Below are 14,939 nucleotides of genomic sequence, written 5' to 3' on the forward strand. Positions count from 1 at the left end.
TGGGAGCAGAGAACTGGTCTGACCTCAAATTCAGCAGGGTGGGGTTTTTCCCCACCCTAGTGAGTCTGAGGGTACCACAGAAGACCAGGGTGTATTTCAGTCCTTATCTCAACCACATAAGACAGACACTCCCAGAGCGGCCGTTTATAGACCTCCCCTCAGGAATGCAATTCTTTTCCTAGGGTCTTAATATTATATTCCTTGCTAGGAAAAGAAGTTAGTGATATCTCTCCTACTTGCATGTCAGTTTATAGGCTCTCTGCAAGAAATAAAATATGGCTCTATTCTGCCCAACCCTGCAGGCAGTGTCAGACCTTATGGTTGTCTTCCCTCATTCCCTAAAATCGCTGTTATTCTGTTCATTTTCAAGGTGCACTGATTTCATATTGTTCAAACACACATGTTTTACAATCAATTTGTACAGTTAATGCCATCATCACAGGGTCCTGATCACAGCTGACAAAGATAACAAGATTAATAGATTAAAGTAAGACAGGTGTAAGAAATTATAACAGTACTAATTTTGGTAACTGATAAATGTCCATATTAAAATGAAATCCTCACAATTTATGTTCAGAGATTGATTGCAGTAAAGACAGGCATAAGAAATTATAAGAATACTATTAGGGAAGTGATAAATGTCCATTAAATCTTCACAATTTATGTTCCTCTGCCTCAGCTCCAGCCAGTCCCTCCGTTTGGGGTCCCTGACTTCCCGCAACACCATGCCTGGCTAATTTTTGTATTTTTAGTAGAGACAGGTTTTGCCATGTTGTCCAGGCTGGTCTCAAACTCCTAGACTCAAGTGATCTGCCCACCTTGGCCTCCCAAAGAGCTGGGATTATAGGCGTGAGCCACTGTGCCTGGGCTACTTTTTCACTTTAACTTTTCTAAAATGCTCTTGAAGAGCTGTTATTACCTTTTATACCTAAAACTCCCAGTTTTACTTCCCTGAAACCCATCCTGGGCAGGCAGCAGGAGTAAACACACATACTGCAATATTCCAGGGCTGCAGCATCAGACCCATAGGAGGAGGTAACTGCTTGATTAACAATGAGGAGAAGGAGGAGGGGTATGAGTCTATTCCAAAATTGGCCTTTCTTCTTCGAAAAGGAAAAGACCACTTATTGTTTGTGGATTCAAAAGGTTTGTTTCCTAGATATTTTCCCCAGGAGAAAAAAAGTTTCTCAGGAAACCGAGAAAGAAATTATAATGAAAATAGCTATTGTATGAATTTTTTCCTTAAGCTTCATTTTTACATCATTATAATATTTGTGCTGTGATGAAGGTTGGGAGTCCTCTGGGGCAGACCAGTCTATTTGGGAGGGTATATATGGAGTTTGTGCGTGAGTACATGCGGGTGAGTGGGCGTGAGGGTGGAAAACGTGTGTGGAACCTGTGTGTGTGTGGAATGTGGAGCATATGCACAATGTGTGTGGAGTTTGGAGTGTGTGTGTGGATGAGAGTGTTGGAGTGTGGACGTGTGTGGAGAGTGCACAGTGCGTGCGAAGTTTGGGGTGTTTGTGCACGCGCGTGTGTGGCAGGTCCTGGAGCGCGTCCACGCGGCACCCCATGGGCAGTGTGCGCGCGCGAGAGCGGAGCGCGCCCCCGCGCCGCCCCTCCGGCCGGGCCCTGTGTGCGGCGGCTGCTGCCGGGCCGGGCGGCGGGAGCGCGCGGCGTCGGAGGCCGCCCCTCTGCGGAACGCCGAGCGCCGCGGGAGAGTGACGGTCCGGGGAGGACCAGGCGTCCCGGGCCCGAAGCGCGCGGGCTCCGGCTGGGGCGGCCGCGGACATGTGCAGGATGTCCTTCAAGGTGAGCGCCGCGGGCTCCGGGGCCGGGGCTGGGGCCGGGCTCTGGCGGCCGGGCCTGCGGGTTCGGGTGGGGTGGGGTGGGGTGGGGTGGGGTGGGATGGGATGGGGTGGGCGCCGCCCGCTGCCCGCCGCCTCCTCCTTCCTCTCTCCTCCCGCCCGGGGCGAGGCCCGGGAGGAAGCGGCGGGGCTGGGTGCGTCCTGTGGGTTTGCGGTTTGCCTGCCTGCCCTGTCTGAGAGGCTTCGCACTCATGGCTGTGGATCGACTGAGTCTGCCCAGCGACGGGGCGGCGGGGACTGTCGCCGGGTAACAGGTCGGGGGCGGTGAAGAAGCTGGGGTCAGCGCTGTCCTGCAGCAGAAGGAGTCCCCGAACCTGACCCTCTGCGTCTTCATGCAGGAGTACCAGCTGCGCCCACGGCTGCTTCCTCCCCGGAGGGGTAGCCAGCACCCAGGGAGGCTTCAGGGTCCAAAGGTGTCTTGTCTCAAAAGAGTTGATTAAAGCCATTCCATCTAATCCCCACATTTTAGGATGAAAGAGGTTCATTTGCCTCGACTGAAAGGTTTTAATAAAAATAGTAGTTAAAATGTATTAAACAGTTCAAATGTGCCTGACTCTGAACCAAGGACATGATGTGTATGGTCTCAATCCTGGGGGAAACCTATGGGAGGTGCTCTTCCGGGCTTTTTGTTGTTGTTGTTGTTAATGAGAAAACTAAGATATAGAGAAATTAGCTCACCCATGGTTTTGCAGCCAATAAGTTATGGTGTTAAGACTGAAACCCAAGTGTGTCTGGCTCTGAAGCCACTGTAATCCCGTTGCCGACAACAGCTCATGTAAGCAGGGAAGTGACAACAGTTCATGTAAGCAGGGAGATGTGCATGTTACAAAGATCTCTGGCTAGGTTTGGAGAAGAGGGTCGGAGCTGGGAGATGTTGTCATCTTTTTAAGAAATGGTGCTGGACCAGTGCATAGATGGTGAGAATGGAACGCAGTAGACGAATGTGAATGACTTTAAAAGATTTGTTTGTTTGTTTGTTTGTTTGTTTTCCTGAGACGGAGTTTTGCTCTTGTTGCCCAGGCTGAGTGCAATGGTGTGATCTCGGCTCATTACAACCTCCGCCTCCAGGTTCAAGCGATTTCTCCTTCCTCACCCTCCAGAGTAGCTGGGATTACAGGCGTGCGCCACCATGTCCAGCTAATTTTTTGTATTTTTAGTAGAGACTGGGTTCCACCATGTTGGCCAGGCTGGTCTTGCACTCCTGACCTCAGGTGTTCCACCCGCCTTGGCCTCCCAAAGTGCTGGGGTTAAAGGCATGAGCCACTACGCCCCGCCTACTTTGAAAGTTTTAAATCGACGTAATTCAGTAGGGAAGGCAAGAGAGATAAAGATAAAACGTTTGGTTTGGGATAAAGTTTGAAGATGGATGGGAATCCAAGCAGCGATGATGATTAGACAGATACACACTCCTCGATCCCAGGAGGCAAGTCTGGGCAGCAGCTAGAGATGAGATTTAGGAGTCAGCAGTATTAAGTAGGCACCCATGGGAATGAACATGATTGCCCAGTGGAACTGTATAAAGGTGGAGAACAAGAGGACTGAGGACAAAATCTTGAAGAAGATTTGAGAAAGAGCAGCCAGAGACAAATGAGAAAACTCAGAAGCATGCGCTGTCACTTACACCAAGGATCTCTAATCTTCCAACAAAGATGAAGAGGGCCTTGATGTTTATTAATGCCATGGGGAAATCACACAAAGAATTGAAAAGTCCATTGGATTTAGTAACAGAATAGGCCCTGGTGACCTTGCCGAGAGCACTTTCAGTGATGTTAGGATCAGGAGCCAGATTGCAATAGCTTGAAAGAGAGTGGGTAGAATCCACAAGTGTGGAGAACTCTTTCAAGAAATTCTGCAAGAAACAGAGATTTTTCTTTTTCTTTTTCTTTTTTCTTTTTTTGAGACAAAGTGTTGCCCTTGTCACCCAGGCTGGAGTGCAGTGGCACAATCTCGGCTCACTGCAACCTCCGCCTCTCGGGTTCAAGCAATTCTCCTGCCTCAGCCTCCTGAGTAGCTGGGATTACAGGTGCCTGCCACCACGCCCAGCTAATCTTTTGTATTTTTAGTAGAAACGGGGTTTCGCCATGTTGGCCAGCCTGGTCTCGAACTCCTGACCTCATGTAATCTGCCCACCTCGGCCTCCCAAAGTGCTGGGACTAGAGGCATGAGCCACTGCACCTGACCCAGAGATTCTTTTTAAAAGGCAGTGGCTGCAGCAAGGATCTGGAATTGACCAACGGTTTGTTTGCTTTAAAATGGTAGAGACTTGAGCATCTTTAAATGACGACAGGCACTTCAACAATAAAAAGACAAATAAAGCCTAATTTTAAAGTGGGCATATGAATAGACATTTCTCCCAAGAAGCTTACAAATGGCCAGTAAGCATCTGAAAAGATGCTTAACATTATTAGCCATGGTCTTGGAAATACAAATACAAAACTGTAATGAGATACCACTTCATACCCACTAGGTTGGCTTTAATCAGCAAGACAATGATGAATGTTGGCAAGGATGTGGAGAAATTGAATCTGCGTGCATTGCTGGTAGGAATATAAAATAATGCAGTCTTTTATTTTTATTTTTTATTTAGTTATTTTATTTATTTATTTATTTATTGAGACGGAGTCTTGCTCTGTCGCCCAGGCTGGAGTGCAGTGGCTGGATCTTGGCTCACTGCAAGCTCCGCCTCCTGGGTTTACGCCATTCTCCTGCCTCAGCCTCCCGAGTAGCTGGGACTACAGGCACCCGCCACCTCACCTAGCTAGTTTTTTTGTATTTTTTTAGTAGAGACGGGGTTTCACTGTGTTAGCCAGGATGGTCTCCATCTCCTGACCTAGTGATCTGCCCATCTCGGCCTCCCAAAGTGCTGAGATTACAGGCTTGAGCCACTGCGCCCGGCCTAGTTATTTTTTTAAGACATAGTCTCACTCTGTCAGCCAGGCTGGAGTGCAATGGCACGATCTCAGCTCACTGCAACCTCTGCCTCCCGGGCTCAAGCAATTCTCCTGCCTCAGCCTCCCAAGTAGCTGGGATTACAGGCCTGTGCAACCACACCCGGCTAATTTTTGCATTTTTAGTAGAGATGGGGTTTCACCATGTTGGCTAGGCTGGTCTCGAACTCCTGACCTCAGGTAATCCGCCTGCCTCGGCCTCCCAAAGTGCTGGGATTATAGGCGTGAGCCACCACGCCTGGCCGATGCATTCATTTTTAAAACCATGCTTGTCTTTCTTCAAAAAAATTTTTTTGTTTTTTGTTTTTTGTATTTTTTTGAGATGAAGTCTCGCTCTGTCGTCAGGCTGGAGTACAGTGGCACGATCTCAGCTCACCGCAACCTCCGCCTCCTGGGTTCAAGCGATTCTCCTTCCTCAGCCTCCTGAGTTGCTGAGACGACAGGTGCATGCCACCATGCCCAGCTAATTTTTGTATTTTTGGTAGAGACCAGGTTTCACCATGTTAGCCAAGATGGTCTCCATCTCTTGACCTTGTGATTCGCCTGCCTCGGCCTCCCAAAGTGCTGGGATTATAGGCGTGAGCTACCGCACCCAGCCTCAAAAAGTTAAACATAGAGTTACCACATGACCCAGCAATTTCACTACTAGGAATATACCCAAGAGAAATGAAAACATGTTCACACAAAAACTTGAACATAAAGATTCATAGCAATAGTGTTCATAATAGTCAGAAGGTGGAAACAATCCAAATGTCCATAAACTGATGATAAAAACAAAATGTTGGCCAGGCACAGTGGCTCATCCCTGTAATCCCAGCACTTTGGGAGGCTGTGGCGGATCACCTGAAGTCAGGAGTTTAAGACCAGCCTGGCCAACATGGTGAAACCCTGTCTCTACTAAAAATAAAAAAATCAGCTGGACGTCATTGCGGGTGCCTGTAATCCCAGTTACTGGGGAGGCTGAGGCAGGAGAATCACTTGAACCCTAGAGACAGAGGCTGCAGTGAGCCAAGGTCGTACCACTGCACTCCAGCCTGGGTGACAGAGTGAGACTCTGTCTCAAAACAAACAAACAAAAAAAAGTGTTATGTATTATAAATACCATAGATTGGGAGGCTTAAACAACAGACATTTATTTCTCACAGTTCTAGAGCTAGGAAGTCTTGAGATCAAGGTGGCTGGTGAGGGCTCTTTTCCTGACTTACAGGTGGCCACTTGTGCCCCGTTTCCTCACATGACCAAGAGGGAAAGCTCTGGAGTCTCTAACTCTTTCAAGGGCATTAATTCCATCCTGGGGGCTATACCTTCACAACCTCTTTTACACTTAATTAACTCCCGAAGACGACTCCTCCTAAAATCATCACACTGGGCATTAGGACTTGAACACATGAATTTTGGGGGGATGCAAACATTCGATCCTCAGCCCCTGTCCCTGGCATGTCTGTCTGTGTGTAAAATGTATTCATTCCATCCCAACAGTCCCCAGAGTCTTAGCTTGTTCCAGCATCAACTCTAAAATCCACAGTCTCATCTAAATATCTAAATCAGATACTGGGTAAGACTCAAGGTATGATTCATCCCGAGTGAAATTCTTCTCTAGCTGTGAGCCTGTGAAATCAGACAAGTTTTTTTTTGTGTTTTTGCTTTTGTTTTGAGACAGGGTCTCACTCTGTCGCCTGCCCAGGCTGGTACAATCATGACTCACTGCAGCCTTGACCTCTGGGGCTCAAGGGATCCTCCTGCGTCAGTCTGCCAAGTAGCTGGGACTACAGGCTTGCACCACCATGCTTGGCTAATATTTTTTATGTTTTGTAGAGATGAGGGTCTCCCTGTGTTGCCCAGGCTGATCTCAGACTGCTGGACTCAAGCAATCCTGCTTTGGCCTCCCAAAGTGTTGGGATTACAGGCGTGAGCCACCACGCCTACCTCAAACAAGTTTTGTGGTTCTAAAATACAACAGTGGGACAGGCATAGGATACATGTTTCCACCCCAAAAGGGAGAAGAAATTGGAAGAAAGGAATGACAGGTCACAAGCAAGTCCAATACCTAGCAAAGCAAATATTATTAGAACTTGAAGTTTGAGAACAATCCTCTTTGGTTCAGTGCTTTGCCTTCTGAACTCACTGAGTGGTGGGTCCTGCTTTCTGGTCCAACTGGGGCAGGGGATTGGGCTCACAAGACATTGGTGGTTAGGGCTTCAACATATGAATTTGGGGAGGAACACAAGCATTTAGTCCATAACATGGTAATCTGTACAATGGACTATCATTCAGCCATAAAAAGGAATGAAGCACTAATACATGCTACAACATAGATGAAACTTGGAAACATATTCAGTGAAGGAAGCCAGACACACAATGCCATATATTGGATGATTCCATTTATATAAAATGTCCAAAATCAGCAAATCCATAGAGACAGAAAGTAGACTAGTGGTTGCCAGGGGCTGGGGAAGAGAAGGGGATGGGAAGTGATTGTTGATGGGTAGATAATCTGGAATAGATAGTAGTGATGGTTGCGCAACCTTATTATGATTGCACCAAAACCCACTGGATTGTATACTTTGAAAGGATGAATTTTATCTATGTAGATTATATCTCAAGGTATTTTTCAATCATAATAGGGAATGTGGAGAAGGCGTGGGCACGATTTTGCTGAGTGAATTTCTCAGGGAGTTGAGGGCAGTGAGCCTGAGCTGGGTTCCATTTGCTGTGGAATTAACTAGAATGGCAGAAGGAAACCTCTCCCACTGGGGTAAAGGGAAAGGAGGTGAAGTTGAGGGTTGATGTTTTGTAAAGTGAAGCCCAGGATGAAGTCAGGATTTGGGGTAGGTAGAAAGGCAGCTGCCAAACCAGGTGCCAACATTTTCCGTGAATAAGGAAGAACGATCAGGAGGTGACAACTGCTAGGTGAGGTGAGGTAGAGGATGGGAAGATGGGATGACCTGAGTCTTGAAGGAGCAGAGATTTATACCCCTGAATGGAGGGGCAGTGGCCTGGAAGCCAGGTGGGCCTGTTCACTGCAGTGCTGAGGTTGAGGCAGGGAGAGAGGGAGTGCTCTGCCCTAGGCTAAGGATGAAGAGGAGTTGATGACTATGAAATGGACTTCCAGAAGGCACAGAGGGAAGGTCTGTCCAGAGCAGAGTCCCAGGCCAGTCTGAGATTTGCATTAGCAACATTCTTTCATCCACCGCCCATCCTGTCAAACATATTAAAATGCACCCACAGCCACAATAATAAAAGAGACTTTTTATTGTAAAATTTTTAGAAGGATTTTGTGATACTACTTTTTAAGTGATTTGGCTGTAAGTTACTCATTTAGTTGACCTTTTGTCCATTTTTCTGCAGTTGTCATAGTTGGTTGGTAACTCTCATGCAGTGAGCAAATCAGACCTACAAATGATTTTCATGTGGTATCAGTATTTTATGAATACCAAATTTAGCAGTTAATGAAGTTGACAGGGTGTTATGTTTTGTAGCTATTTAATTGAATATGTATTAACTTTGATTTGGGAACCACAGATTAACTTTTTCATTTTCATAGGCTCCTGAAAGACTCATAGGCCCTAGGCTCTGGGTCTCCAAAGCCTACGTGTAAAAAGGCCCCGCTTTGTTAGACGAGTCTGTGGAAGAATAAACAGAGCGTTATAAGTCACAATTTAGGCTCTGCTTGATGATTCAGAATCAATGTATGTAGGGCTGCTTGCATCTGAACCACATGACCCCTTTGCATCTACTTTTCATGGCTTTTCCATCATGCTGTTATCAGTGACTTCTCACTGGTACCACTTTGCCTCCAGCAAACTTCCTTTAACAACTGGCAACGCCTAATGTCTTCTGCTTGAGAACACAGACACATGTTGGTTAGAAGTATCTTTTAAAGTAAAAGGAAACTCAGAGAATTATTTTTTAAAAGGAGGCCAGGCGTGGTGGCTCACACCTGTAATCCCAGCACTTTGGGAGGCCGAGGCAGGTGGCGGGTGAATCACCTGAGGTCAGGAGTCTGAGACCAGCCTGGCCAATACGGCCAATACAGTGAAACTCTGTCTCTACTAAAAAGTACAAAAATTAGCCAGGCATGGTGGCATGTGCCTGTAATTCCAGCTACTCAGGAGGCTGAGGCAGGAGAATCACTTGAACCTGGGAGGCGGAGCTTGCAGTGAGTCGAGACCGCGCCACTGCACTCCAGCCTGGGCGACAGAGCGAGACTGTCTCAAAAAAAAAAAAAAAAAAAAAAATTCATATTTCCTTTAGGGTCTGCTATCTGTCATATGATGCTATACCCCAGCCAGGTTGGAGTTGGGTATCTTATTCTACAAAGAGTCTGTTTTGTGAATCTTATGAACTATATTTTAATGGTAATGCTGGTTAATTGTTGCGCCTAAGTTCCAAAGGGAGGAGGGTGTAATGAGGTATATCAGACCTCCCTTCCTGTCATGGCCTGAACTTTTCAGGTTTTCTTTGGGATCCCCTGGGCCAAGAGGGGGGTCCACTCAGTCAGTTGGGGGGCTTAAAATTTTATTTTTGATTTACAGGCTTAATGTTTATTAAGCATTCTGAAAATTGTAAATACTTAGCACAAAGTGGGACAGTGGATTAGAATAGCCAGTAATGTCTCAAAAACATCTTTCTGCATATAGCTTTGCAATCCCTCACTACATCTTTATTTTATGTCACCTCTAATATCATAGAAATTCATTATTGAATAGAGCTAATATTATCTTGATTGAATTAATAAGTGTACGATTGAAGTCCACATTACTCTAAACCTTTTAAAACTAATAGTTTAAATCTCTACCCCCCTTAGCTTTTAATTAGAATTCCAGTTCTGTACAATTAAATTTTCCTCTGTGTTTCCTCTCCCCTTCCTTCCTGTACAATTTCTGGAAGTGTACAGATGAGCAGTGTATTAGCCAAAATTCTGACAGTAAATGGAAGGGGGCAGGTAGGGAGAGAAGAAAATATGACAAATGTGGAATATGACAAATGTGGAAGCTTACACTCAATTTTCTACAAGGTGTAAAATGTAAGATCTCAGACTCTGGACCCAAATAGACTATCAGACTTTTTCTTTTTTCTTTCTTTTTTTTTTTTTTTTAGAGAGGGTCTTGCTCTGTCACCCAGGTTGGAGTGCAGTGGTGCCATCTTAGCTCACTGCAACCTCCACCTCCCAGGTTCAAGCAATTCCTTGTATAATCCCCAGTAGCTGGGATTGCGCATGTGCCCCGTCACACCCAGCTAATTTTTGTGTTTTTAGTAGAGACAGGGTTTCGCGTTGTCAGCCAGACTGGTCTCAAACTCCTGAGCTCAAGTGATCCGCCTGCCTCAGCCTCCCAAAGTGCTTGGGATTATAGGCGTGAGCCACCGTGTCCAGTCCAGACTTGCATTTATTTATTTATTTATTTATTTATTGGTGGGTGGGGGACAGAGTCTCTTTCTGTCACCAGACTGGAGTGCAGTGGCATGATCTTGGCTCACTACAACTTCCGCCTCCTGGATTCAAGCAATTCTCCTGCCTCAGCCTCCTGAGTAGCTGGGACTTCAGGTGCGCGCCACGATGCCAAGCCAATTTTTGTATTTTTAGTAGAGACGGAGTTTCACCATGTTGGCCGGGATGATCTCGATCTCTTGATCTCAAGATCCGCCCGCCTGGGCCTCCCAAAGTGCTGAAATTACAGGCATGAGACACTGCACCCAGCCCAAACTTGGATTTAAATCTCAGCTCTGTTATTTGGATGAGCCAAGATCCCTACTGCGTGACCTTGATTAACTCATTCCTATGCTCAATTTCTTCATCTTAAAAATGAGAATAATAGGCCAGGCATGGTGGCTCATGCCTGTAATCCCAGCACTTTGGGAGACTGAGGCAGGTGGATTACTTGAGGCCAGGAGTATGAGATCAGTCTGGCCAACCTGGCGAAATGCTAACTCTACCAAAAGTACAAAAATTAGCCAGGCATGGTTAGTGTCAGGCATGGTTGCAGTGAGCCAAGATTGCACCACTGCACTCCAACCTGGGCAATAAATTGAGACTCCATCTAAAAGAGGGGAGGGGAAGGGAGAGGAGGGGAGGGAAGGAGGGGAGGGAAGGGGAGGAGGGAAGGGGCCTTCCTTTAAAAAGTAAAAAATAAAAGAAAACATGGGACTAGGCTGGGTGCAGTGGCTCATGCCTGTAATCCTAGCGCTTTGCAGGGCCAAGGCGGGCGGATCACTTGAGCTCAGGAGTGCGAGACCAGCCTGGCCAATATGGTGAAACCCATCTCTACCAATAATACAAAAATTAGCCAGGCATGGTAGCAGGTGCCTGTAATCCCAGCTACTTGGGAGGCTGAGACAGAAGAATCGCTTGAACCTGGGAGGAGGAGGTTCCAGTGAGCCGAGATCGTGCCACTCCACTCCAGCCTGGGTGACAGAATGAGACTCCGTCTTAAAAAAAAAAGAAAAAATGGGAATAATTATATTAGTTATACATTACTTAACAACAAGGACACATTCTGAGAAATGCACGTTAGGTTATTCCTTCATTGTGCAGACATCAGAGAGTGCACTTACTACAGACGTAGAGCGTGTAGCTGACTGCACACCTAGGCTCTATGGTGTAGCCTATTGCTCCTAGGTGACAAAACTGTACAGCATGCTCCTGAATGGAATACTGTAGGCAGTTGTTACACAGTGGTGAGCATTTGCATATCTAAACACATGTAAACGAAGAAAAGGTACAGTAAAAATATGGTATTATAGCCGGGCGCGGTGGCTCAACCTGTAATCCCAGCACTTTGGGAGGCCGAGACAGGCAGATCACGAGGTCAGGAGATCGAGACCATCCTGGCTAATACGGTGAAACCCCGTCTCTACTAAAAAATACAAAAAAAAAAAACTAGCCGGGCGAGGTGGTGGGCGCCTGTAGTCCCAGCTACTCGGGAGGCTGAGGCAAGAGAATGGCATAAACCCGGGAGGCGGAGCTTGCAGTGAGCTGAGATCCAGCCACTGCACTCCAGCCTGGGCAACAGAGCAAGACTCCGTCTCAAAAAAAAAAAAAATGGTATTATGATCTTAGGGGGCCACCATCATATATGCAGCCTATCATTATATATTACATGACTGTACTAGCTCATGGGGCTGCTCCTGGAATTAAATGAGTTAAAGCAGTAAATTGTTTAGCACACTGCCTGATGCAGAGCAAGATCTCAACTTAGTTGTCCTTGCTGTTACTTAGAAAGTTGCAACCAGCAAGCCTGAGAGAAGCTCCTTGGTTTTATTGTAGTGATCAGAAAAATCAAGAAAGAGATGAAATAGTAATAGCATGCTTGGTAAAGAGCTTTACAGCTCCTGTGACATATTTTCACGTGCACCGTCTCCTTTAAAGGCTGGAGGACTGGCCCCGTCTCTCTCCACACCATTTATGATTATGTGCATATCATACCCAGAGGAGATTTGGAAGTTATCCAGGGAATGTGATGTCTATAGACACCAAACAGAAGGAAGGTTGGGGACTTTCCATCTTAGCTGGAGAGGAGCTTGGGATGGAGGATAGGAAGGAGGTCACCAGGGTCACTGCTGCCTTACTTCTTGCTGTCCACAGAAGAATTTCACAGGAGACAGAACAGTGTGATGGTGAGTTAAAGGGCAGCCTCAAGCAAGAGACTGCCTGTTGCTGAAGCCTGACTTGCCATTTCTCACTTACCTCATCTGTAAAATGGGATCGTCCCAGTGCCCACTTCACTGAGCAAGGATGAGGATGAAATAAGCTAGTGTGTGCAGAAGATATGCCACGTGGTCCAGAGTAAGCACTTTGCACTGAGTGAGCTCAAGATTTCTGACCTCCAGTAAATGTGCCGGTCATAGGGTGACAGGAGCACCTGCCCATTTCTTTGCTAGACATTGCCACCTAGATGCCCCATAGGCACTTGAAACCCAGCTTGTCCAACCCTGAACTCATCATTTTTTTCCAAAGTCTGTCCTTCATACGGTGTTTCCAACCTTCATGAATTGGCACCAAGATCAGCCAGGCACTGGAACCAGAAGTCAGGAGTCAATCCACTCTCCTATTCCCTCCTCTCCTGCACATACAATCACAGACCAAGGCTGTGCAGTTTAGCTCCTTAAAATGTCTCCAGTCTGTCCAGTCTTCCCATTCCCACTGTCGCTGCCTCTTAGTAAATTAAGCCCTTGACGGAAAATGAAATATTTATAGCTTTTCACAAGGCTCAGTTTCTAGAACCTTATAGGAAACCAAGATGTCCAGCTGGCTGGAGAGGAATCCCCAAGGCCATCCTAAAGGGAGGAGAGGCCCCGGCTAGAGATCTTGTCATGACAGTAGTCACTTGCTGTTTGCAGATGGGCTTTTGAAGGTATTTGGGGTTAAAGTGAAATGACAGAGTCCCTGCAAATGAATTACAGTTTATCATTCTTGTGTGTTTACCTTTCAGGAAAAGCTAGCAGAGCTGTTCCCTGGTGCATATTACATTGTCTGCCTGATTCACCCTCCCAGACTTCATTTTGGCCTTGTGCAATCTCTTTGTTAAAAGACTTTGTTTCATGATTCATTATACAGGTCAAACCTCCCTTGCCATTGCTTTGCCTAGTTACTGACAGCTGGAACAAATTAGACCTAGCCTGGTTCCTAAGCTGCAGTGCTGGTGTGAACACCATGGTTGCAGTTTGCCTTGAAAACTCCAGGACAGCAAAATTTACACCTTTAGGAAAGGCGAATTGTTAACCTGAAATTGGAGGTGATTTTTTTTCCCTCCTAAATAAGCCAGGAAACTATTCAAAGTATGTTTGCTATTAGCTTATCACTCCCCACCTTGCTGTTCTCTCATTCAAGTATGCACAAGGGCATACACCTGCGTATGTGCTGAAGGACTTCTGAAATGAAATCCTCACACCCACAAATACTGCTGCCACTCTCCTTTCGTTTTAGAGGGCTTTGTTGAGTAGCTGAAATTGTTGGTATTTTCTTTTGAGCTTAGAGAAGCATTGTATTTAATGCAATATCAACATATTTAAAAGACATACTGTGCAAAAGGCCTTTTGAGTCAGGTAGATGTTTTAAACCCACTCACAAAAAAAGTGCTTTTATTAAACAATGTGAATACTTTTATAAAATTTCCTAAGACCATCAAAATTCTTTATTAGTACCAATACTCTGGATTTAATTTTGCCTACTGATTCTGACTTTGTAAAGAAAAGTAAATGGAGGAAAGGAAACTCGCACTTAATCAGCATTTATGGTGTGTTGGGTACAATATCAGGCAAAAATCAGCATCATTTACTACTGTCAACTTCAAGGCAGGTACTGTGATCTCCATCTAAGCAAGAGGAAACCGAGACTCCCAAGGGCCAACTTACTTTTCCACGGCTGGGGTGAGCTGTCTGGTCCCAAAGCCAGTTCCTCCCTTTCATGGACTGTTCTCTACAAACTCATATCAATTATTTTAGAGAAGAAGAATGTACTACAGTTAGCTCTGCTACCCATTTGGAAGACCTGTTTTCTACTTCCATGCTTTCCATGGGTATGGCTCCAAAATTAACTTTGTAGCTTTAAAATAACCCGGCAGGCCCAGTGCCGTGGCTCACGCCTATAATCCCAGCACTTTGGGAGGCCGAGGTGGGTAGATTGCTTGAGACCAGGAGTTCGAGACCAGCCTGGGCAACATAGCGAGAACCTGTCTACAGAAAATAAAATAATTAGCCAGTCATGGTGGCATGTGCCTGTGGTCTCAGCTACTCAGGATTCTGAGGTGGGAGGATAGCTTGAGCCTGAGAGGTTGAGGCTACAGTGAGTCATAAGTATGCCACTGCACTCCAGCCTGGGCAGCAGAGTGAGTCCCTGTCTCAAACAAACAAAGTGATCCAGCAGTGGAATGAAGGATCCATATGAGGACATGTAATGGCATTATTTGCCCCAAGTTCCTTGTTCTCAACACAAACCTCTGGCAAGTTCCAGCTGAAGCAAAGAAAATTAGATGGAGGGCCGGGCGCGGTGGCTCATGCCTGTAATCCCAGCACTTTGGGAGGCCGAGGCAGGAGGATCACGAGGTCAAGAGATCAAGACCATCCTGGCCAACATGGTGAAACCCTGTCTCTACTAAAAAACAAAAATTAGCTGGGCGTGGTGGCG

The 14,939-nt window shown here is 46.2% G+C and overlaps 1 protein-coding gene across 4 annotated transcripts in view; it reads left to right on the plus strand.

Moving 5' to 3' along the window:
- Positions 1-1,610: 1,610 nt before the first annotated feature.
- ANKRD29 (ankyrin repeat domain 29) overlaps positions 1,611-14,939 on the plus strand; it is a 76,503-nt gene continuing 63,174 nt past the window's right edge. For 2 of the 4 annotated variants that reach the window (XM_050768005.1, XM_050768008.1), the window contains exon 1: positions 1,611-1,812. In XM_050768005.1, the coding sequence (XP_050623962.1) occupies positions 1,792-1,812 (21 nt within the window). In that variant the 5' untranslated portion in view covers positions 1,611-1,791. The remainder of the gene's footprint in view (positions 1,813-14,939) is intronic. The other 2 variants (XM_050768006.1, XM_050768007.1) reach the window with 1 other exon arrangement.

This window comes from Macaca thibetana, chromosome 18 (assembly GCF_024542745.1).
Source record: "Macaca thibetana thibetana isolate TM-01 chromosome 18, ASM2454274v1, whole genome shotgun sequence".
In the NCBI taxonomy this organism is placed as follows: Eukaryota; Metazoa; Chordata; class Mammalia; order Primates; family Cercopithecidae; genus Macaca; species Macaca thibetana.